Source organism: Loxodonta africana, chromosome 3 (genome assembly GCF_030014295.1).
Source record: "Loxodonta africana isolate mLoxAfr1 chromosome 3, mLoxAfr1.hap2, whole genome shotgun sequence".
NCBI classification, from domain to species: domain Eukaryota; kingdom Metazoa; phylum Chordata; class Mammalia; order Proboscidea; family Elephantidae; genus Loxodonta; species Loxodonta africana.
The window spans coordinates 7,314,464-7,337,297 of NC_087344.1; the positions used below are offsets into that span (position 1 = coordinate 7,314,464).

The window sequence follows — 22,834 nt, forward strand, 5'->3', positions numbered from 1 at the left end:
AACATGGAGGAACCTGGAAGGCATTATGCTGAATGAAATTAGTCAGATGCAAAAGGGCAAATACTGTATAAGACCACTATTATAAGTTCTTGAGAAATAGTATAAACTGAGAAGAACGCACTCTTTTGTGGTTACGAGAGGAGGGAGGGAGGGAGGGTGGGAGAGGGTTATTTACTGATTAGTTAGTAGACAAGAACTACTCTAGGTGAAGGGAAGGACAATACTCAATACAGGGAAGGTCAGCTCAACTGGACTGGACCGAAAGCAAAGAAGTTTCCAGGATAAACTGAATGCTTCGAAGGTCAGCGGAGCCAGGGTGGGAGTTTGGGGACTATGGCTTAAGGGGACTTGTAAGTCAATCGGCATAATAAACTCTATTATGAAAACATTCTGCATCCCACTTTGAACTGTGGCGTCTGGGGTCTTAAATGCTAACAAGCGGCCATCCAAGATGCATCAATTGGTCTCAACCCACCTGGATCAAAGGAGAATGAAGAACACCAAGGTCACACGATAACTATGAGCCCAAGAGACAGAAAGGGCCACATGAACTAGAGACTTACATCATCCTGAGACCAGAAGAACTAGATGGTGCCCGGACACAACTGATGACTGCCCTGACAGGGAGCACAACAGAGAACCCCTGAGGGAGCAGGAGAACAGTGGGATGCAGACCCCAAATTCTCATAAGAAGACCAGACTTAATGGTCTGACTGAGACTAGAAGAATCCTGGAGGTCATGGTCCCCAGACCTTCTGTCAGCCGAGGACAGGAACCATTCCCGAAGACTACTCATCAGACATGGAAGGGACTGGACAGTGGGTTGGAGAGAGATGCTGATGAAGAGTGAGCTACTTGTATCAGGTGGACACTTGAGACTGTGTTGGCATCTCCTGTCTGGAGGGGAGATGGGAGGGCAGAGAGGGTTAGAAACTGGCAAAACGGTCACGAAAGCAGAGACTGGAGGAAGGGAGCAGGCTGACTCATTAGGGGAAGAGTAAATGGGAGTATGGAGTAAGGTGTATATAAGCTTATATGTGACAGACTGACTTGATTTGTAAACTTTCACTTAAAACACAATAAAAATTATTAAAAAAAAAAAAAAGAAAGAAAGAAAACCCCATGGAGCACAGTTCTACTCTGACACACGTGGGTTTGCCGTGTGTTGGAGTAGAGTCCACGGCAACTGGTTTGGTTTTGGTTGCATGTATTACTTGGTTAACATTACAAAAAAGACAAATGTTGAAGAAAAGTAATGAATATTACTAAAAACAGACAAATATAAAAGCCTATTAATAATATAGATATCTAAAGAACTATATGGGATCAAATTGACAACAGCAACTCGAAAGATTAGATAGGGAACTTGGTGGGGCGTGGGTTTACGTTAACGGGGAGGAACAATTTGGAAAAGGAGGGTGAGAACAGTGACACAACTTGAAGGATGTAACCAATGTACAAAATCGTACGTGTAGAAATTGTTGTTATGGTCTAGGTTCTGCTGGTGTACATTCTTAACAAAAACAAACAAAAAAATACAATATATATATTCTTAATTGCCTCAGGGAGGGGGAGGGGGGAGTTTTTGCTTAGGGGGCAATGCGTTTATGTTCATGGTGATGAAACGACTTGGAAAAGGAGAGCAAGAATGGTTGTATAACTTGAAGAATGGAATCAATGTTACTGAATTGTACTGGTAGAAATTGTTGAATTGGTGTATGTTTTATTGCGCCCATTTCCACCACAAAAACAAAAACCAAAAAAAACTGCCTGGAGTCTGATTCACGTCACTATGAAGTGTCCCGCGGTTCAGAAGCAACACCCACAAAGAGTAGAAATCAAGACAGGCTTCCTGGAGGAGGTGTCACTGGATTCTCAAGACAGTTACCAAGAGGTGAGGCTAGGGAAAGCATTCCAGGTAGGTGGGCCAGTAAGCAGAGGCCTGGAGAGTGAAGGTAGAAGCCCCAACTACCCCCTCTGCTAACCCCGGGGAATACCTCTGGCTTGACTGGGTCCTTCTTGGTCCCCTCGAGCTGCTTCTGGTTCCAGCTGAGCCACATCTGGTGTAGCTTCTCCTGACCCTCCAGCAGCTTCTGATCTACTCCGTGCTTGACAGTTTCCATCTGGAGCAGGAGACAGCAGCAGAGGGGGCTCCTATTAGCACTTCTTTAAAGCAAGCAGAGACCCCACATGCCCCAGAAGAGGTAGGATTCCCGAAGGAGGCTGGGAAGTCCTTCTTGTATCTGACTTATGAGACTGTCTGGGTCTCTGTGTGGTACAAATAATTTGAGCTCAACTGCTAACCTAAAAGTTGGAGGTTAGAACCCACCCAGTGGTGCCACGAAAGAAAGGCCTGTCGATCTACTTCCATAAAGATCACAGCCAAGAAAACCCTATGGAGCACAATTCTACTCTGACATACATGGGGGGATCGCGTTGAGTTGGATTGGCTTGATGGCAACGGGTTTGGTTTGGTTTCATGAGATGGCCTAGAAAGGGAAAAGAGGGATGGTCACTGTTTTCAAACAGGTTTTCCTTTTGTTGTTGTTGGGTGCCGTCGAGTCAATTCTGACTCATAGCGGCCCCAAGTGACAGAGTAGAACTGCCCAATAGGGTTTTCTAGGCTGTGATCTTTATGGGAGCAGATCGCCAGGTCTCTTCTTCCATGGAGCCACTGGGTGGGTTCGAACTGCCAACCTTTCAGTTAGCGGAAGAGAGCTTAACTGTTGCACCACCAGGGATCTTTAGGTTTTCCATTTTTTGCATTTGTTAGGTGCTGTCGATTTGGTACCTACTCATAACAACCCTATAGCACGGAGTAGAACTGCCCCATAGAGTTTCCAAGGAGCGGCTGGTAGATTTGAACTGCTGACCTTTTGGTTTGCAGCTGAGCTCTTAACCACTGTGCCACCAGGGCTCCCCCATAGCTGTGGTGAAATGGTGGGCTCTGTGGGCTTTGGTTTAATCACCAACTCACTCATGCCATGTGTGGTCGTTGCAAAGAAGCTGGCCACAAATACTCTGTACCTCCTCCTACAGATCAATTTCTCCACCCTTGTAACCTGACTCGGCCAGTGGGACATGGACAAATGAGACACAAGCAGAGACTTAAAATCGCGTGTGCATAGCAACTTGTTTGCTCTTACTGCACCTGAAACCCTTAAGCTGCCGCTGCCGCCGCTGCTACCACGTGAAAAAACCTCAGCTAGCCTGTTGGAGGAGGAGAGCCTATGGAGATGCCCAGCCTCGAGCCAACCCGCAGCACTGCGAGAAGTAAATTGCTGTCATTTTAAGTTCTGGGGCTATTTGTCACACAGCAGACACTGACTGATAACCTGTCCCTGCACCCCTGGCTGCAGTGGGGCCTCACCAGGCTGAGCGTTTGTGACAGCTGCAGCAGCGCTTCCTGAGCCCTCTGCTTGGTGTGCTGCAGCTTGCTCAGGGAGTGCTGGTAGGCGTGCTGGCGCAGTCGCGATGACAGAGAACCCAGGCGCACAAAGTAGCTCTGCTCCTGCCGCTGCTGCTGCACCGAGGCCATGTCGAAGCCCTCCAGGGAGGTGGCAATGCCAGCTGCAAGGGCGGGAGGAGAAAAACCACAAAAAGTTTAGCACGTGAGGAGGGCAGCTCAGGTGCCCCCCGCATGCAGCCTCTGGAATAGCACTGCCCAAGTTTATGCCCTGGTTCTGCTGCTCAGAAGGAGCCCTGGCAGTGCAAACGATTCAGGGCTTGGCTGCTATCTGAAAGGTTGGCGGTTCAAAGCCAGCTGGTGGCCCCACAGAAGAAAGGCCTGGTAACCTGCTCTCATAAAGATTACACCCTAGAGGCAGCTCTACTATGCGAAAGCTCTACTGTCTTACACGGGGAGTTGCTGTGAGTCCAAATCGACACGACAGTCCTCGAAAACAACCATCTGCTGCTCACAAGCTGTGAAGCCTTGGGCCTGAGTTTTCCCCAACTGCACAATAGGAAGGACGGGAACTAGATCTGATAGGATTAAAAGGCCCTAGCCTAGTGTGCACTGGTGGGTCAATGGCAGGGCATTTTCCATTCAGGAAACCCAGGTTCAACTCCCAGCCAGTGCACCTCATGCATAGCCACCACCTGTCTGCCAGTGGGGGCTCGTGTATTGCTAGGATACTGAACAGGTTTCAGTAGAGCTTCCAGACTAAGATAGACTAGGAAGAAAGGCCTGGCAATCAGCTCCGAAAAATCAGCCAATGACAACCCCATGGATCACAATGGTTGTTGTGAATATACACTGCGGAAACTTACACCAACTCAAGCTTCTACATGTACACTTGAGTGACATTGAGTACGTTCTTCAAGTTGTGCAGCCATTCTCGCCCTCCTTTTCTGAGTTGTTTCTCCCCCATTAACACAAACTCACTGCCCCCTAAGGTTCCTGTCTAATCTTTTGGGTTGTTGTTGTCAATTTGATCGACTACGGCTAGATCTCAAAAGAGCAAAATGGTGATTAGACAGGCCTATAAAACAAACAATAATACACATAGCTCAACTATGTGCACGAGACTAAATGGGCACACCAGCCCAGCGGCAAGGACCAGAAGGCAGGAGGGGATAGGAAAGCAGGATGAATAGAAACGGGGAACCTAAGGTTGAGAAGGGGAGGGTGTTGACACATCACAGGGTTGGTAACCAATTTCAATTTCACAAAACAGTATGTGTATTAATTGCTTAATGATAAACTAATTTGCTCTGTAAACCTTCATCTAAACCATACATACATATAAAGATCGTAGAAGAAAAAACAGGATCAACGCTAGAGGCCCTAATACACGGCATTAACAAGGTACAAACCATAACCAACAACACACACACTCCAGAAGACAAGCTAGATAACTGGGATCTTCTAAAAATTAAACACTTATGCTCATCAAAAGACTTCACCAAAAGAGTAAAAAGAGAACCTACAGACTGGGAAAAAAAAATTGGCTATGACAAATCTGACAAAGATCTAATCTCTAAAATCTATAGGAAAATTCATCACCCCTACAACAAAAAGACAATCCAATTAAAAAAATGGGCAAAGGAAATGAACAGACACTTCACCAAAGAAGACATTCAAGTGGCCGACAGACACACGAGGAAATGCTCACGATCACTAGCCATCAGAGAGATGCCAATCAAAACCACAGTGAGATACCGTCTCACCCCAGCATTACTGGCACGAATCAATAAAACAGGAAATAACAAATGTTGGAGAGGCTGGGGGGAGATCGGAAGTCATATGCACTGCTGGCGGGGATGCAAAATGATACAACTATTTTGGAAAATGATATGGCGCTTCCTGAGAAAGCTAGAAATAGAAATACCATGTGATCCAGCAATCCCACTCCTAGGAATATATCCTAGCGAAATAAGGGCCGTCACACGAATAGACATATGCGCACCCATGTTCACTGCAGCATTGTTCACAGTAGCAAAAAGATGGAAACAGCCTAAGTGCCCATCAACAGATGAATGGATAAACCAGCTATGGTACCTACACACAACGGAGCATTACACAACGATAAAGAACAATGATGAATCCGTGAGGCATCTCACAACACGGATGAATGTGGAAGGCATTATGCTGAGTGAAATAAGTCAGTCACAAAAGGACAAATATTGTATGAGACCACTGCTATAAAAACTCATGAAAAGGTTTACACAAAAAGAAACAATCTTTGATGGTTACAAGGGAGGACAGGGGCGAGGATGGAAAAACACTAAACAGACAATAGATAAGTGGTAACTTTGGTGAAGGGGAAGACTGCACAACACTGGGGAAGTCAGCACAACTTGTCCAAGGCAAGGTCGTGGCAGCTCCACAGACACACCCAAACTCCCTGAGGGACCAAATTACTGGGCTGAGGGCTGTGGGGACCGTGGTCGCGGGGAACATCTAGCCCAGTAAGCGTAACATAGTTTATACAGCAGAAGAGGTTCCAGGCAGAAGGCACAGTCCACACAAAGGCCCTGAGGCAGAACTGGGCCTGGAGAGTTGGAGGAACAGCGAGGAGGCCTGTGTGGCTGGAGCGGAGTGAGCAAGGGGGAGAAAGGAGGAGGGGACGGCAGGGAGGGGACAGGTCGGTCATGCAGGGCCCTGTGGGCTGCCAGGAGGACTTGGGCTTTTACTCCAGGGAGGTGGGAGCCCTGGCCGGCTGTGAGCAGAGGGACAGGCCCTAACTCAGGTGCTCACGGGCGCCCTCTGGCTGTTGAGGGGAGGACCAACTGGGGAGATAAAGGTGGGAGACGAAGGTGGAGGTACCTGCACTGGCCCAAGTGAGGATGACGGGGCTGGACCAGGTGAAGGTGAGTAGTCTGGTCCAGGTGGGCAATGATGGGAGCTACAGAGGACATGGAATGAGACGGCAGGGAGTGACAGACACTCTAAATGGCAGAGAGAGTCCCCTAGGCAGGAAGTGTGGAGAAGGGACCCCGAGGAGTACTCACCCAGTTCCTCGTCCGTCATGGGCAGGTGGTTGTCCACCCACTCCTCCGACCTGCCCAGCACCGTGTTGACCCCGCTCAGGACCATCTGACCCACGCGGGATTCCATGACAGAGTGGACACCGCTGGTCACCACAGACTTGGTCATGTCCATGCCACTCTGCACGGTGCCCCGAGTCACGTCTACCGCCTCCGTCACTCGGGTGGCCACGGTGTCCTTGGCACAGGATACGGTGTTGGACACCATTTCTCGGGCACCCGACACTTTGGAGGAGATGAGCTCCTTGGTGTCTGCCAGGACCTGGGGGACAGCAGGCATCAGCATCTCTGCCCTTGGTACTTCCTCCTCCGTACCTCAACCTCCAGGGAGCCCAGAGAGAGGAGTTCCATCTCCTGGGTGATGCCATAGGTTGAAGACTGAGTCTGCTGTCACCGTTAAGACCATGTGCTCTAGGGTACCAACTGCTGTTGAGTCAGTTCAGACTCACAGCAACCCCACGTGTGTCAGAGTAGAACTACACTCCGTAGGGTTTTCAGTGCCTGATTTTTCAGAAGTAGATCTCCAGGTCTTTCTTCTGAGGCACCTCTGGGTAGACTTACACCTCCTACTTTTTGGTTAGCAGCCAAGTGCATTGACCATTTGCACTATGCAGGGCCTCCTTATCACTTATAGTACACATCAGTTTGGACCAGCCACATACCACAGTGCTCAACAAACACATGTAGCTAGTGGCCACCACATTGGACAGCATGGCTCGAGACTGCGAGCTTTCGAGGCTGGGAGCGGGGGGTCATTTCATTGTTTGCTCAGCACCCAACACAGTGCCTGAAACACAGTAGGCACTTAAGAGACATTTGTTGATTGAATAATAAAAATAGTGATGCTATGTCACGTTTCTGTGCCTGACACTGTACTAAATGCATTACTTACATCATTTCATCTAATCCACATGGCAACCTGTGAAAGAGGTACTTAGACTCAGAGAGGCATGAGCTAGATAGGCTGGGTTCAAATTCCAGGCTTGATACTTCCTAGCTGTGTGGCCTCAGGCAACTTACTTGGCCTCTCTATGCCTCTTCAACTCATGGTTAGAGCAGAGCTTGACTTCAGTGCTCAGTAAGCATGACAGCAGAAACTAAGGCTACTGCTGAGCCGTGACCACACCAATCAACCACTAAGGATCAGAACCTAGCCTAGGTGTGTATGCCGTATATTAATTTAGCCCCTTAGAGCAGTGAGGCTCAATGGAGGGCATCTTTGCCCACCAGGGGACATTGGGCAATATGGGGGACGTTTGTGGTTGTCACAACTTTGAGGGATCATGCTACTGGCATCAAGTGGGTGGAAGCCGGGGATGCTGCTCAACATCCTACAGTGGACAGGACAGCCCCACCCCAGAGACAGATCTAGCCCCCGTGTCAGCAGTGCCAAGTGGAGGGACCTTGCTTTCATTATTTGGGCAAGAAAAATTGAGTTTAATCTCTGCTGACACCATACACCACAATAAACTCCTAATAGGTTAGACAGTGTAAGCCAGGGGGACCCTTGAGCTTCTGTGATTTCCCTCCTCTCTCCTTCCCACTCAGACTCCGGATCTAAATGTGGGCAGCATCCTAGGACGTCAGTAGGTCAGATGATTATGGGACGCAGAGTCTCTTATGGGTCAGTTGTTGTTAGGTGCCGTCCAGTTGGTTCCGACTCATAGCGGCTCTATGTACGACAGAACAAAACACTGCCTAGTCGTGCACCATCCTCACAATTGTTATGCGTGAGCCCATTGTTGCAGCCACTGTGTCAATCCATCTTGTCATCTTTTGAGTGCCTTCCAATGTGCAGACAAGGTTCCACTGTTATTCGTAAGCGTTTCACTGGCTAATTCTTTTCAGAAGCAGACCACCAGGTCCTTCTTCCCAGTCTGTCTTAGTTTGGGAGCTCAGCTGAAACCTGTCGGCCATGCGTGACCCTGCTGGTATTTGAATACTGGTGGCCTAGCTTCCAGCATCACAGCCACACACAAGCCCCCACAATACAACAAGCATGGGGGCTTGGGAGTTCGTGGGATACCCTAAAACAAGAGTTCTCACCCGGTGAGGGGTTGATTCTGCTCCCAGGGACACTTGGTGATGTCCGAGGATATTCGTGGTTGTCACAACTGGGAGAGGGGGTGCGACTGACATGGAGTGAGTGAAGGAGACCAGGGGTGCTGCTCAACACCCTACAGTGCACAGGATGGCCCCACCCCAGGAAACGATCTGGCCCTAATGTCAGCAGCCCTGAGGGGTGAAACCCTGTGCACTAGGTTGAATAGTGCTCCCCCAAAGTTCAGTCCAGCTGGAACATGACCTTATTTGGAAATAGGTCTTTGCAGATGTAATTAGCTAAAATGAGATCATACTGGAGTAGGGTGGGGCAGTGACCGCAGTCCCTGTAAGAAGGCTGTGTGAAGACACAGTGGCACCCAGGGAAGATGGCCAGGGGAAACTGGAGGCACAGATCACAGTGATGCAGCCACAAGCCAAGGCATGCCAAGCATTGCCAGTAGCTGCAAGAACCCGGAAGAGGCGAGGAACGATTCTTCCCTAGAGCCACCGGAGGGAGCGTGGCCCTGCTGACACCTTGATTTCAGACTTCCAGTCTCCAGATCTGAGAATAAACGTCTGTTGTCTTCAACCACTAAGCTTGTGCTTAAGGGGACCTGGTGGCGCAAACAGCTACGCACTTGGCTGCTAACCGAAAAGTTGGTGGTTCGAACCCACCCAGCGGATCTGCGGGAGAAAGACTTGGAAATCTGCTCGCCTAAAGATTACAGCCTAGGAAACCCCATGGGGCAGTTCTACTCTGTCACATGGGGTGACTACGAGTTGGAATTGACTTGACAGCACCCAACAACAGCAAGCTACTTGATGTTGTTAGGTTCCATCATGTCGGTTCCGAATCATAGAGACCCTGTGCACAACAGGATGAAACAGAATGGTCCTTCGCCATCCTCACAATCGTTCTGTTTGAGCCCATCATTGCAGTCACTGTGTCAGTCCATCTCATTGAAGGTCTTTCTCTTTTTCGCTGACCCTCTACTTTACCAAGCATGATGTCCTTCTCCAGGGACTGGTCCCTCCTGACATGTCCAAAGTACGTGAGATGAAATCTCACCATCCTGTCTCCTAAGGAGCACTCTGGCTGTCCTTCTTCCAAGACAGACTTGTTCGTTCTTTTGGCAGTCCATGGTATATTCAATATTCTTCGCCAACACCATAATTCAAAGGCATCAGTTCTTCGGTCTTCCTTCTTCATTGTCCAGCTTTTGCATGCATATGACGCAAATAAAAACACCATGGCTTGGGTCAGGCCATCTTAGTCCTCAAGGTGACATCTTTCCTTTTCAACACTTCAAAGAGGTCTTTTGCAGCAGATTTGCCCAATGCAAAGTGTCATTTGATTTCTTGACTGCTGCTTTCGTGAGTGTTGATTATGGATCTAAGTAAAATGAGGTCCTTGACAACTTCAATCTTTTCTCTGTTTATCATGATGTTTTCATTACAGTAGCCACAGAAAACTAGCAGACCCAGCATTAGACGCTCAGAGCCAGACTAAACAAGGATTTCATGTGTACGTCCAAGCACTCAAACATTCTGACTTTAGGAAAATCCTTATGCTCTCAAGAGTGAATGAGGAACATACCGAAACACCCAAGGGTTTTGTGGATTTATTCTGGATTCCTGTATTGAAACATTAAAAGCAAACCCTTGGTACCTGCCAGGCGCTGTTCTGAGCCTTCTTACGCAAATGCCGAAGATGCAGGTAGTTGTTCTCTCTGGGTGCCGTTGAGTCAATTTTGACTCATGGCGACCCCATGTGACAGAGTAGAACCGCTCCAGAGAGTTTCCTAGGCTGTAATCTTTATGAGGAAGGAGCCCTGGTGGCATAGTAGCTAAGGCACTTGGCTGCTAACCGAAAGGTTGGCAGTTTGAACCCACCAATGGCTCCGCAGGAGAAAGATCTGGCAGTCTGCTCCCTTAAAAGTTACTACCTCGGGAACCCCATGGGGCAGTTCTGTTCTGTCCTGTAAGGTCGCTAGAAGTCGGAATCAACTCGACGGGAACGAGTTTTTTTGGAACCACGAGGGGGTTTGAACCACCAACCTTTCAGGTAGCAGCTGAATGCTTAGCCATTGCACCACCAGGGCTCCTTAAGATGCAGGTAGCATTCTCGTTCTACAGAAGAGAAAGCAAGGCCGAGAGAGGCTAAACTAGCTTGCCTGAGGTTGGCCAGCAACTAAGGGGTGGAACAGGTATTTGAACTTGGTCCTATAGGGTCATTATGAGTCGGAATCGACTCGACGGCACTGGGTGGGGATTTGGGTTTTTGAGTTTATTTTGACTCTAGGAGGCAGTGGTGGTTCGGTGCAGGAGACCCAGGTTCAATTCCTGGCCAATCCGCTTCACGCACAGCCACCACCCGTCTGTCAGTGGAGGCCTGCGTATTGTTGGGATGCTGAACAGGTTTCAGTGGAGCTTCCAGACCAAGACAGACCAGGAAAAAAAGGCCTGGCAGTGAACTTCTGAAAATCGGCCAATGAAAACTCTAGGATCACAATGGGCTGATCTGTAGCCAATCACGGTGACAGCACAGGACTGGGCAGCGTTTTGTTCCATTACGTATGGGGTCGCTGTGATTCAGAGGCCAACTTGAGGTCAGCTAACGACAATAAAAATTTTGATTTTACAGCTATCGCCTTGACTGAAGGAGCCCTAGTCATTAAAGTGCTCAGTTGCTGACTGAAAGATTGGCGGTTCAAATTTACCAGCTGCTTTGTGGGAGAAATATGTGGCAGACAGCTTCTGTAAAGATTTACAGCCTTGGAAATTCTATGGGGCAGCTCTACTCTGTCCTATAGGGTGGCTGTAAGTCAGAATCATCTTGAAAGTAACAGGTTTGGGTTCCGGTTGGAACCTTGACTGGTTAGTAAAATTGTTAGAGGGTCAGCAACTTTCTCTGTAAAGGGCCAGATAGTAAATATTTTTGGCTTTGTAGGCAAGATGGTCCAGTATGGTCTCTGTCTGTCTGTCAGACTCAACTCTGCCATGATAGTGCGAAAGCCACCACAGATGTTAAAAATGAGCATATAAATGTGCCAATAAAACTTTATTTACAAACACAGACCGAGGGCCAGATTTGGCCAGCAGGCCATAGTTTCCTGACCCCTGGAATAGCTTTTCATTGAATCCTTTGTAGAGAAGAGCCCCTAGAACACGTGGGTAATCGTTAGCCACCACCTGCCATTCTCGAATCTGAGTTTTTAAGCAGCTTTCCAGGCACCAAAAACCCATTGCTGTCTAGTAGATTCTGACTCATAGTGACCCGATGGGACAGAGTAGAACTGCCCCATATGATATCCAAGGCCGTAATCTTTCCAGAAGCAGACTTCCACATCTTTCTCCTGAGGAGTGGCTGGTAGGTTTGAATAGCCAACCTTATGGTTAGCTACCAAGTGCTTAACCACTGAGCCACCAGGGCTCCTCTTTCCATGCATAGGGTCCCTGAAAAATCAGACGGCCACCTCATTTTTAGCCTTCTAAGATGGTGCCCCTCTGAATACCCAGCCTTCCTGTACATGTGGGGATGAGTCATTTTGTGTGTGTGAGTGGGGGGAGGGGGTGTGAGTCCCTGCTGAGTGCAAACAGTTAACATGCTTGGCTTCTAAAGGAAAGGTTGGAGGTTTGATCCACCCAGAGGTGTCTCAGGAGAAATGCCTGGCAATCTACTTCTAAAAAACCAGCTACTGAAAACCCTATGGAGCACAGTTCCACTCTGACACACATGGGGTCACTGCGAGTTGGGTCAACTCAACAACTGGTATGATTGTCAGGTGCCAACACCAGCATGAAGTTAATTGAGTACACAGTAGCTTAACTAGCTCATGCTGGCCCTGGTTCAAATCCCAGCTCTGCAGCCTGAGATCAGAAGAACTAGATGGTGCCCAGCTACCACCAATGACTGCCCTGACACACAACAAAGAGCACGCAGAGCAGGAGAAAAATGTAGAACCAAATTCAAATTCATGTAAAAAGACCAGGCTGATGTGGAGCCCTGCTGGCGCAGTGGTTAAGAGCTCAGCTGCTAACCAAAAAGTCGACTATTTGAATCCACCAGGTGCTCCTTGGAAACCCTCTGGGGCAGTTCTACTCTGACCGGTAGGGTCACTATGGGTCGGAATCAACTCGACGGCACATGATAACAGCAACGATGGTCTGACAGAGACCGGAGGAACCCCTGAAACTATGGCCCCCGGATGCTCCATTAACCCAGAACTAAAACCATTCCTGAAGCCCACTCTCAGACAAAGATTAGACAGGGCTATAAAACAAAAAACAATACACGCAAGGAATGTGCTTCTTAGTTCTTTCAGATATACAAGACCAAATGGGCAGCTCCTGTCCAAAAGCAGGACGAGGAAGCAAGAAGAGACAGGAACTGGTCAAATGGACACAGGAAACCCGGGGTCGAAAGTGGGAGTATGTTGTCACATTGTGGGGATTGCAACCAACGTCACAAAACGGTATGTGTAGAAATTTTTGAATGAGCAATTAACTTCAACTGTCAACCTTCATCTAAAGCATAACAACAAAAAGTCCCAGTTCTGACTATGCCGCTGTCCCACAGAACCTGGGGGAAGAAACGGCATTGTCCCGCCTCACAGGGCCCAGAACTGAGACAGCATCATGCCCTTCACAAAGACCAGTGCTTGGAGGGGCTGCTCTGTCAGGCGACCTTGGGGAGTTTTGCCCTGAGCTCAGCCCTCTGTAAACGGAAAGGATGTTTGCCTCGTGGACTAGTGGCAGGGCAGAGGGGGCACACATTTGCCCGGCTCTAAAAAGGTGCCTCCTTTGGAGTGAGTGCCGTTTCTCCATTTTTCCGTGAACTCAGCACTTTCTATCTTCCATCAGTGCAAGCCCGTTTTATGGTTTCTGCTGGTAAGAAACGGGTTAAAGTTCCGCCTCACTGTTCACTAGCTGGGACCCTCTGTGCGTAAATACCCAAAACAAACCAAACCAGTTGCCGTCAAGTCGATTCCGACTCATGGAGACCCCACGTGTGGCACAGCAGAACTGTGTTCCATCAGGCTTTCGATGGATGGTTTTTCAGAAGTAGAATTGCCAGGCTTTTCTTCCGAGGCACCTCTGGGTAGACTTGAACTGCCAACCTGTCCGTTAGCAGCGGAGCACTTAACCGCTTGCACCAACCACCCAGTCAGCTAAGCCTACCGCGTGGGGATCAGGAGGGTTAAATGTGATAGTATGGACGCAGAGCTGACGGTACTGTCCCTGGCACACAGGAAGGGTTCAAAATTTAGTGAATGAATGAGCTGCTGCTGAAAGCAGGTGTCCTTAGTGGGGAGACTAAGGAAGCTAGAGCGGCAGCTGCCTTGTCCTTGTCTCACTTCTCCTCCAGTAAACAGTTACTTCCTGTGGGAGAAACTCAGCTGCAAATAGGGGTACATGAGCTTGGCCTTCTGTACCAGTGGCTCCTGGGTAAATACTTAATAAGCAAGCACCCAGCCCCCGGGTGGACAAAAGGTTAACATGTTCAGCTGCTAACTGAAAGGTTGGCAGCTCAAGTCCACCCAGAGGCACGTTGGAAGAAAGGCCTGGCAATCTACTTCTGAAAAATTAGCCACTGAAAATCTCATGGAACGCAGTTCTACTTTGATGCACATGGGGGCACCATGAGTTGGGGTCAACTCAACAGTTACTGGAGCAGACTCACTACCCCGCTGGGTCCCTGTCTCGTTGAGCCCCCGAGGAGCTCCTAGAGTGGACACCTCTTACCTTCTCAGGGGGCTTCTGCAGGATGGGCAGGTTCTCCTCCAGCTTGTCCAGCCCCTTGTGGGCATACTCACTGGCGGACGCAACTGCAGGAGATGGGACAAGAAAGAAATCTGACGGTTACTTCCCTGTTTCTGCCCACTCTGCACGCACGCATCCGTCAGGGGCCCAGGTGAGCTCAGTAGGGGCTGGTTTGGGGCAGCAGACCCAGGGCTGGAGCAGACCCCTGGAAGTGCTGGGTGGGCGGGCTTGGGGCTTTATGGGCTTCGCTCACGCTGCGGCTCCAGCTTGGAGAGGATGGGCTGGGCTCCACTGACAGCAGCTGCTGTGAGGGTCTTCATGCCCTTCTCTGCCACGTCGCAGACAGACTTGACGTGGGGGTAGTTTTCCTTGGTGGAGGCATAAGCTGCAGACACCATGTCACAGGTGGAACTGATGAGAGGCATACTGGCCACACGGTCCACCACACTCGGCTAGGGGAGGAGACAGACGCTCAGATGGACTGGGTCGGGGACACCCAGGGTTTTACTTCGCATTCCGTCCAGTGAAACATCTCGGCTCATCCCCACTTTACAGCCAGGCAGTTGTCTAAGCCAGGAACTTCGAGGTTCCCCACGTGTCTCCCCCGCCCCCCCGACTCTGCAGCGCATTTGTTGGAACACGGACGTCACATCTACTGCTTCCCAGGTGGAGTCCCTGGGTGGTGCAGTTGGTTAAGGCACTCGGGTGCTAACCCAAAGGTTGGCAGTTCAAGTCCACCCAGAGGCTCCTCAGAAGGCCTGGCAATCTACTTCCAAAAAACCAGCCAAGGGAAACCCTATAGGGCACACTTCTACTCTGACACATGGGGTCACCACGAGTCAGGGTTGATTCCATGGCAACTGGTGTTACAGAATCTTCAGAGATAGGGAGGGTTGGGCTCCAGGGAGAGGGCTAGTTTCCGATGGAGCCCTGACCCCTCCCCACTCACCGAGGGTTTCGAGAGTCCCAGCCCCCGCCTCCACGTGGGCACCTTTAGTGGACATAGGATAGTGACTTCTCCCCCATCCATTCAGAAGAGGCTGCCCCACCCCCACGCGGCTGCTGGCAGTCCCTGGCTCCCTGCCACAGTGTGGGAAGCCTTGTGAGACACAGCCACAGGGCAGGGGGCGGCCCCGGCCCCACCCCTTCCTCACCTGCTGTACCGGTTCTTCTGCAGTCCCCTGGGCGCCAGCAGCTGCCTCTGTCCCATTGGTAGCCATGGTCTCAGCAGCAGGCTCTGCGAACAGAGAGTACAGTCAGGAGAACAGTCAGGCCCGTCCCTTCCTCCAGGGGAAGGTCCAAGCCCACGCCGAGGGCTGGGGGACAGAGGACGGCCCAGCTGGACTCACACCTGCCCTCTGACACCCACCTCTCACATGTTAACATGTACAGGAGCCCCCGGGATCGGTTACAGGACAGGTGGTGATCAGTGGGGTCCGGGCGGTGGAAGCCTGCATGTCTAACATGCTTCCAAGTGCTGTTGCTCCTCCCCGGACCCCACCTTGGACCCCAGCAGGGTCTGGGGCTGGCCCTTCAAGGGCTCACCTGTGTTGATGCTCCGGGGGAACACCTACCGTACAGAACCTCTGTGGAGGGCAATGTGCCAATGTCGCTAGCTGCCGTCCAGTCGATTCTGACTCCCGGCGACCCCGCGTGTGCAGAGGAAAGCTGCTCCACTGGGTTTTCAAGGCTGTGACCTTTCGGAAGCAGATTGCCAGGCCTTTCTTCTGGAGCACCTCTGGGTGGGTTCGAACCCCCAACCTTTTGGCTAGTCGTCATGCACTTAAGTGTTTGCACAACCCAGAGACTCCAGCGTGCCAACAGCAGCTATGTTTTAAAAGACACCTTCCCTTTGACCCAGAAACCTCTCTTGGGGAAAGCCCCATACCTGTAGTGACACGTGGGCAGACAGGTGTGTACTTGTGTGGCCCACAAACACGATATTGGGAACAACCTAGATGCCCATTGAAAGGGGCTTATCTCAGTGCAGCAGCTAAAGAAGGCACCTTTACATGTAACTGACACGGGCCAGATATCTGTGGGCAGCACATACGTGAATGCACTCAGCTGTTAACCAAAAGGTTGGAGGTTCGAGTCCACCCAGAGGTGTCTCAGAACAAAGGCCTGGCGATCTGCTTCTGAAAAGTCAGCCACTGCAAACCCTATGGAGTTCAGCTCTATGCTGACACCCATGCAGTCACCATGAGTCAGAGGTGACTCAGGACAACTGGGTTGACATGGACTAGAATATCGTTAAGAGACAAAAGGTGCTCAATGAGGCAAAAGTACACCTTTCTTTGCAATTCTATCAAATCCTTAAAGGGGTACAGGAGACTTAACAGTGGCAGGAGGATCGGGTAGGTGGGGGCAGGGCTGGGAGGGAGACTTCTAAGCCATGTGGATATTACCTACTCAAAAAAGTGGTTGGCGTTTTGAACCCACCCCGAGGTTCCTCGGAGGACAGGCCTGGCAATCTACTCCCAATATTGCAGCCTTGAGAACCCTATAGAGGGGTTCTACTCTGACACGCATGGAGTCACAAGAGTCAGGATCAACTCAACAGCAATTAACAACAACAACATTCAAAAAAGTTAGAGACACCATGCTTGCACCCACTGCAGATGGAGAGAAGTGAGACTCAGGGGTGTGGGGAGGGTGAGGGAGGCTCCCCACGTGAGTTTAATGCTTGCTGTGGCAGGTGGGATGGGAGCCACAGGTGTGCCTCAAATTCCTGGCCAGGTGAGATGAGGTGGGGACAGCGTGGTCAGAATAGAAAAAAACCAGGAGGCCCACTCAGCCCATGCTGTGATATGTTGGACAAGGCACTTCCCCTCACCTAGCCTGGGTCCTTTCACCTGTAAAACGGGGCTAAAGGTCGTGCCTGCCTTGAAGGCTGGCTCCTCAGGTGTTTCTGGCCTGATTCTATGGAGAAATCCTGAACTAGACTTTTTTCTAGTGGAAGGAGGCCCAACCTCCTGTCTACCTTGTTTTGCTGTTCTCTAAGCAGAGCCCACCAGTTCTAATCTCAGCTTTGCAATTCACTAGCAGAGGGACATTTCCTCCAAGTCTGTCTTAGTCTGGAAGTTCGGCTGTAACCTATCCCAAAATGGGTTACCCTGCTGGTATTTGAAACATGGGTGGCATAGCTTCCAGCAAGGAGTCCCTGGGTGGTGCAAACAGTTAAGCACTTGGCTGCTAACCAGAAAGTTGGCAGTTTGAACCCACCCAGAGGCACCAAGGAAGAAAGGCCTGGCAATATATTTCCAAAAGGTCACAGCCATAAAAACCCTGTGGAGCAGTTCTACTTTGCAACACACGGGGTCGCCATGAGTTGGAATCGATTGGGTGTCAGCTTTTTAAAATACATACATATAATTTATTTTATTTTTGCTGTTGTTGAAAATATACACAGCAGAACATACACTGCCAACTCAACAATTCTTACATGTACAATTCAGCAACATTGATAATACTCTTCGGGTTGGGCAACCGTTTCACCCTCCTTTTCCAAGTTATTCCTCCCCAATTAACATAAACTCATCACCCCCAAGGTCCCAGGCCCAGACCCAAGGATGCAGATAAGAGGTAGGCCTTCCCAGGGACAGAGGTCTTGCACAACCCTGCAGCCACACCCACCCAGGGAGGGAGCGAAGCTTGCCCAAGACCTCCCCAGGGCCGGCTGGGGGGCCAGAAGGTGGGTTCCCATCTAATCTTTTGAGTTGTTATTGTCAATTTGATCCCATATAAAACCAAAAAAAAGCCAAACCCAGTGCTGTCGAGTGGATTCTGACTCATAGCGACCCTATAGGACAGAGTAGAACTGCCCATAGAGTTTCCAAGGAGCGCCCGGCAGATTTGAACTGGTGACCCTTTGGTTAGCAGCTGTAGCACTTAACCACCACGCCACCAGGGTTTAAAACAGTACAATGCTCAAGGCAGACATTCTTTACCAGTTAAGCTAAACTATTACTTGTGTTTAAGAAGACTTCAGGGGGATATTTTTGGGTTTTCTTGTTTGTTTGTTTTAGCTTCCAGCATCACAGCAACACACAACCCACCATAGTAAGACAAACTGACAGACAGGTGGAAGAGGGGCCTGGTGATCTACTACCAAAAATCAGCCAATGAAAACCCTATGGACCAGAACAGAACATTTTCTGATACAGTGCTGGAAGATGAGCCCCCTAGGTTGGGAGGGACTCAGAATACACAGTGGCTGCAACCATGGACTCGAGCACGCCACCCAACGATGTGAACATGGCGAAGGACTGCAAAATGTTTCCTTTTGTTGTATGTGGGGCCACTATGAGTCAATAAGCAGTTGGACCTAGGCACATCCCCTCTTGGGCCCTCGCTTGCCACATCTGTAAAATGGGGATAACTGTTCCTAGCTCAGAGACCCTGCAGGTTGGAGGAGACACTGACCCTGGGATGTTTAGCTTGGAGCCTGGCACATAGTACACACTCAATCAACAGAACCATTTCACCCAACTCTGGCTTCCACTTGCGGAGGAATGAAGGCAGCCAGGACTGCCTCCTCGCTTGCTACAAAAGACCCCCCCCAACCAGGAAGTCGGGTGGAGAGGCACATCTGCCAATGGTAAGCCTCACCTGAGTTCATTTGAGCTGACCTGGGGCAGGGGCCAGGTGGGCATCCCAGCTCCCACCTCCTCAGACTCAAGTCCCTCTTAGCTCTCAGAAGCCCTTCCTCTCTGTCCATAAACCCTCCCGCCTTCCAGGAACTGATTCAACCAAGGCTGGCGATTGCTGAAGGCAGCACCCCATTAGAATCTTTGGGGTCAGTGACCCGCTGCAACAGGCTCCAGCTGCCAGAAAAAGTGCTCGGCTGGAGCCAGAGTGCTCTCCGGCCCCCACTTTCTCATCTCCAAAACAGGGGGCGCCCCGCCCAGAGTCAAAGCCGGGGCATGCTAAGACCCGACTCTAAGAGTTCGAAGGCACCAAGGCCCCAGGCCCAGACCCCAAGGACGCAGATAAGGGGTGGCCTTCCCACCGGACGGAAGCCTTGCACAACCCCGCGGCCACATCCCCCCAGGAAGGGGGCAGGGCTCGCCCAAGAAGTCTCCAGGGTCAGCTGGGGGGCCACAAGGTGGGACCCAGAGGGGCCAGCAAAACAATTTGCAGGGGAGGGGGCTTTGCTTAGCGCAGGGGTTGCCCTGGGGATCCCAGGGGTGTCTGAAGACCCAGGGAGGCCGGAATTCTTGTACAGGAAGGGCTGGGGCGGGGAGAAATTTGGTCTGCAAACTGAGTTTGCCAAACTCATTTTTTAAAGAGTATGTGGCTTGGGACGGAGGATCTAGGTCCCCCTTGATACTGCCACTTCTGGGGGCCTCTCTTGGCTCCCCAAAAGTCCCAGGAATTGAGAGTAGAGGGTTTGAAAGTCTACAGGCCTGTTAGAGAGGTTGGATTTATTTGGGGGGGAGAGGGATACTTAGCAAGGACCCTTTCCCAGGCCTCTGGCACCAGAAAAGTCCCCCGGGAGGACCCTCCCCGCCCCTTCCTGCCCTGGGGCGCCCCTGGATTCGGCGGACTTGGTCCCCTTGCCTCGATCGAGGCTCCCCAGCCACTCACCACGGACAGCGGGACGTCCAGGTACGACGCACACGACTTCACGGTCCGAAACCGTCTTGGGCCGGCCCGGGGCGGGCTTTTATGCCGCCGGGGGGAGGGGGCTCCCGGAGTGACGGTGTGCTGGACCAATCGGACTGGGGGGCTGCCTGCCAGGAGGCCCCGCCCCTTGCCCGGCCCTCCGCGGGTCCCGGGACATTATGGCCACTTGGGAAGTCCAGGAAGGACGGGTGCGTGGGGCTGTCCACGTCCTCCGCGCCTTGTCCGGCCCGGGGAAACCCCTGCAGCACGTCTGATCTAGCCAGGGGACGCCCCCTCCTCACTCTGGGGTCCCCATGGACTTAGCCGTGGGAGGTGAGTGCAATCCGGGTGCGCCGCGCGGGATCTGGGGTCTCCCCCGGGTCCCCCATTTCTCCGGCGGTCAAACTGAGGCTTCGAGAACCCAGCGATGGTTGCGTGATGCCCCCCACGCGCCTACCCCCTCTCCAGGGGCCGGAGGGTGACTCAGCCAAGGCTGACCCAGCCGTAGTATGAGTAACGTTAACCACGAACCAAACCCATGCGTCCGTTCTGACTCATAGGGACCCCATGTGTTACAGAATAGAACATCACTCCGTAGGAGTCTACTGGCTGTAATTTTTTCAGATGCAAATTGCCAGGCTTTTCTTCCTCGGTGCCCCGGGTGGGTTTGAACCTCCAACCCTTTCAGTTAGCAGTCAAGGAAAAACCATGTACACCACTCAGGGACCTTACTTTCACCACAGCAGTGCACATACATACCCAGTACTTCTGTCTGCCCTGAGGAGCCCTGGTGGTGCAGTGGTTAAGCACTCGGCTGCAAACTGAAAGGTTGGCAGTTCAAAGCCACCAGCCGCTCCGAGGGAGAAAGCTGTAGTAGCCTGTTTCCATAAAAATTTGTAGCCTTAAAGCTGTTGTCGTTAGGTGCCGTTGAGTTGATTCTGACTCCTAGCGACCCCATGTACAATGGACTGAAACACTGCCTGGTCAGGCATCATCCTCACAATTGTTGTTATACTTGAACTCATTGTTACAGCCACTGTGTCAATCCACCTTGTTGAGGGCCTTCCTCTTTTTCCATGACCCTCTACTTTCCCGAGCATGATGTCCTTCTCCAGGGACTGATCACTCCTGATATCAGGTTGAAAATATTTGCGACGCAGTCTCGCCATCCTTGTTTCTAAGACGCATTCTGGTTGTACTTCTTCCAAGACAGATTTGTTCATTCTTTTGGCAGCCCGTGGTATATTCAATATTCTTCGCCAACACCACAATTCAAAGGCCTCGATTGTTCTTCCTTATTTATCGTCCAGCTTTCGCATGCATATGAGACTATGAGACGCTTAAGGCCTTTATGAGGTCTTAAAGCTAGGGGCCTTAATTTATGGTATAAATAGTTTAACTAAAAATACACAGACTCCAGAAGATGAACTAGATAACTTGGACCTCCTAAAAATTAAATACTTATGTTTATCAAAAGACTTTTCCAAGAGAGTAAAAAGAGAACCTAGAGACTGGGAGAAAACCTTTGGCAATGACATATCTAATACAGGTTTAAACTTTAAAATATACATAAAACTTCAACAACTCAGCAATAAAAAGACAAGAAACCTAATCACAAAATTAGCAAAGGACTTGAGCAGACACTTCACCAAAGAAGACTTACAGGTGGCCAACAAACACAGGAAAACAGGCTCATGATCATTAGCTATTAAACCTGTTGCCATCAAGTCATTTCTGACTCATGGTGACCATTAAAAAAAAAACCTGTTGCCGTCGAGTCCATTCCGACTCATTGCAGCCCTATAGGACAGAGTATAACTGCCCCATGTGGTCTCCAAGGAATGGCTAGTAAATTTGAACTGCCAACCTTTTGGTTAGCAGCCAAACATTTAACCACTGAGCCACCAGGGCCCCATAGTGACCACTAGAGAGAAACAAAATCAAAACCACGATGAGACACCATATCACCCCAGGAAGAATGGTGCTGATCAAAAATTCAGAACATAAATGCTGGCGAGGTTGTGGGGTGATGGAACCCTCAAACACTGCTGGTAGGAATGTAAAATGGTACAACCACTATGGAAAACAATATGGTCCTTCTTTAAAAAGGTAGAAATAGAAATACCTTATGATCCAAGAATCCCATTCCTAGAAATATAGCCTAGAGAAATAAGAGCCATCACACAAATACACATATGCACACCCACGTTCATTGCAGCACTCTCCACGGTAGCAAAAGGATGGAAACAACCTAAGTGCCCATCAATAGATGAATAGATAAGCAAATTATGAAACATAGACAATGGAATACTACGCAATGATAAAAAACAATGATGAATCCATGAATCATCTCACAACGCGGACGAATTTGGAGGATGTCTTAGTCATCTAGTGCTGCTATAAAAGAAGTATCACAAGTGGATGGCTTTAACAAAGAGAAATTTATTCTCTCACAGTTGAGGAGGCTAAAGGTCCAAATTCAGTGTGCCAGCTCCAGGGAAAGCCTTTCTCTATCAGCTCTGGGGAAAAGCCCTGTTACTAGTCTTCCCCTAGTCTAGGAGCTTCTTAATGCAGGCACCCCAGGTCCCAAGAACAGGCTCTGCTCCTGGTGCTGCTTTCTTTGTGGTATGGGGTCCTTCTGTTTCTATGCTTGTTTCTCTCTTTTATATCTCAAAAGAGATTGACTCAAGATAGAAACTAATCTTGTAGGTTGAGCCCTGCCTCATTAACATAACTGGCTCTAATCCTACCTCATTTACATCATAGAGGTTAGGATTTACAACACACGGAAAATCACATCCACTGACAAAATGGTGGACAATCACACAATACTGGGAATCATGGCCTAGCCAAGGTGACACACATTTTCGGTGGACACAGTTCAATCCATGACAGAGGGCATTATGCTGAGTGAAGTAAGTCAATCACA

At 50.1% G+C, this 22,834-nt stretch overlaps 1 protein-coding gene across 4 annotated transcripts in view; it reads right to left on the reverse strand.

Moving 5' to 3' along the window:
• The window catches only part of PLIN3 (perilipin 3), a 39,485-nt gene extending 19,483 nt beyond the window's left edge, over positions 1 to 20,002 (reverse strand). For 2 of the 4 annotated variants that reach the window (XM_023540705.2, XM_010601042.3), the window contains exons 1-7: positions 19,888 to 20,002; positions 15,453 to 15,535; positions 14,552 to 14,750; positions 14,281 to 14,363; positions 6,457 to 6,754; positions 3,371 to 3,570; positions 1,998 to 2,123 (exon numbers count right to left, since the gene is read on the reverse strand). In XM_023540705.2, the coding sequence (XP_023396473.1) occupies positions 1,998 to 2,123; positions 3,371 to 3,570; positions 6,457 to 6,754; positions 14,281 to 14,363; positions 14,552 to 14,750; positions 15,453 to 15,518 (972 nt within the window). In that variant the 5' untranslated portion in view covers positions 15,519 to 15,535; positions 19,888 to 20,002. Of the gene's footprint in view, positions 1 to 1,997; positions 2,124 to 3,370; positions 3,571 to 6,456; positions 6,755 to 14,280; positions 14,364 to 14,551; positions 14,751 to 15,452; positions 15,536 to 15,872; positions 16,037 to 19,887 lie in introns of all 4 variants that reach the window. The other 2 variants (XM_023540704.2, XM_064280334.1) reach the window with 2 other exon arrangements.
• Positions 20,003 to 22,834: the final 2,832 nt, after the last annotated feature.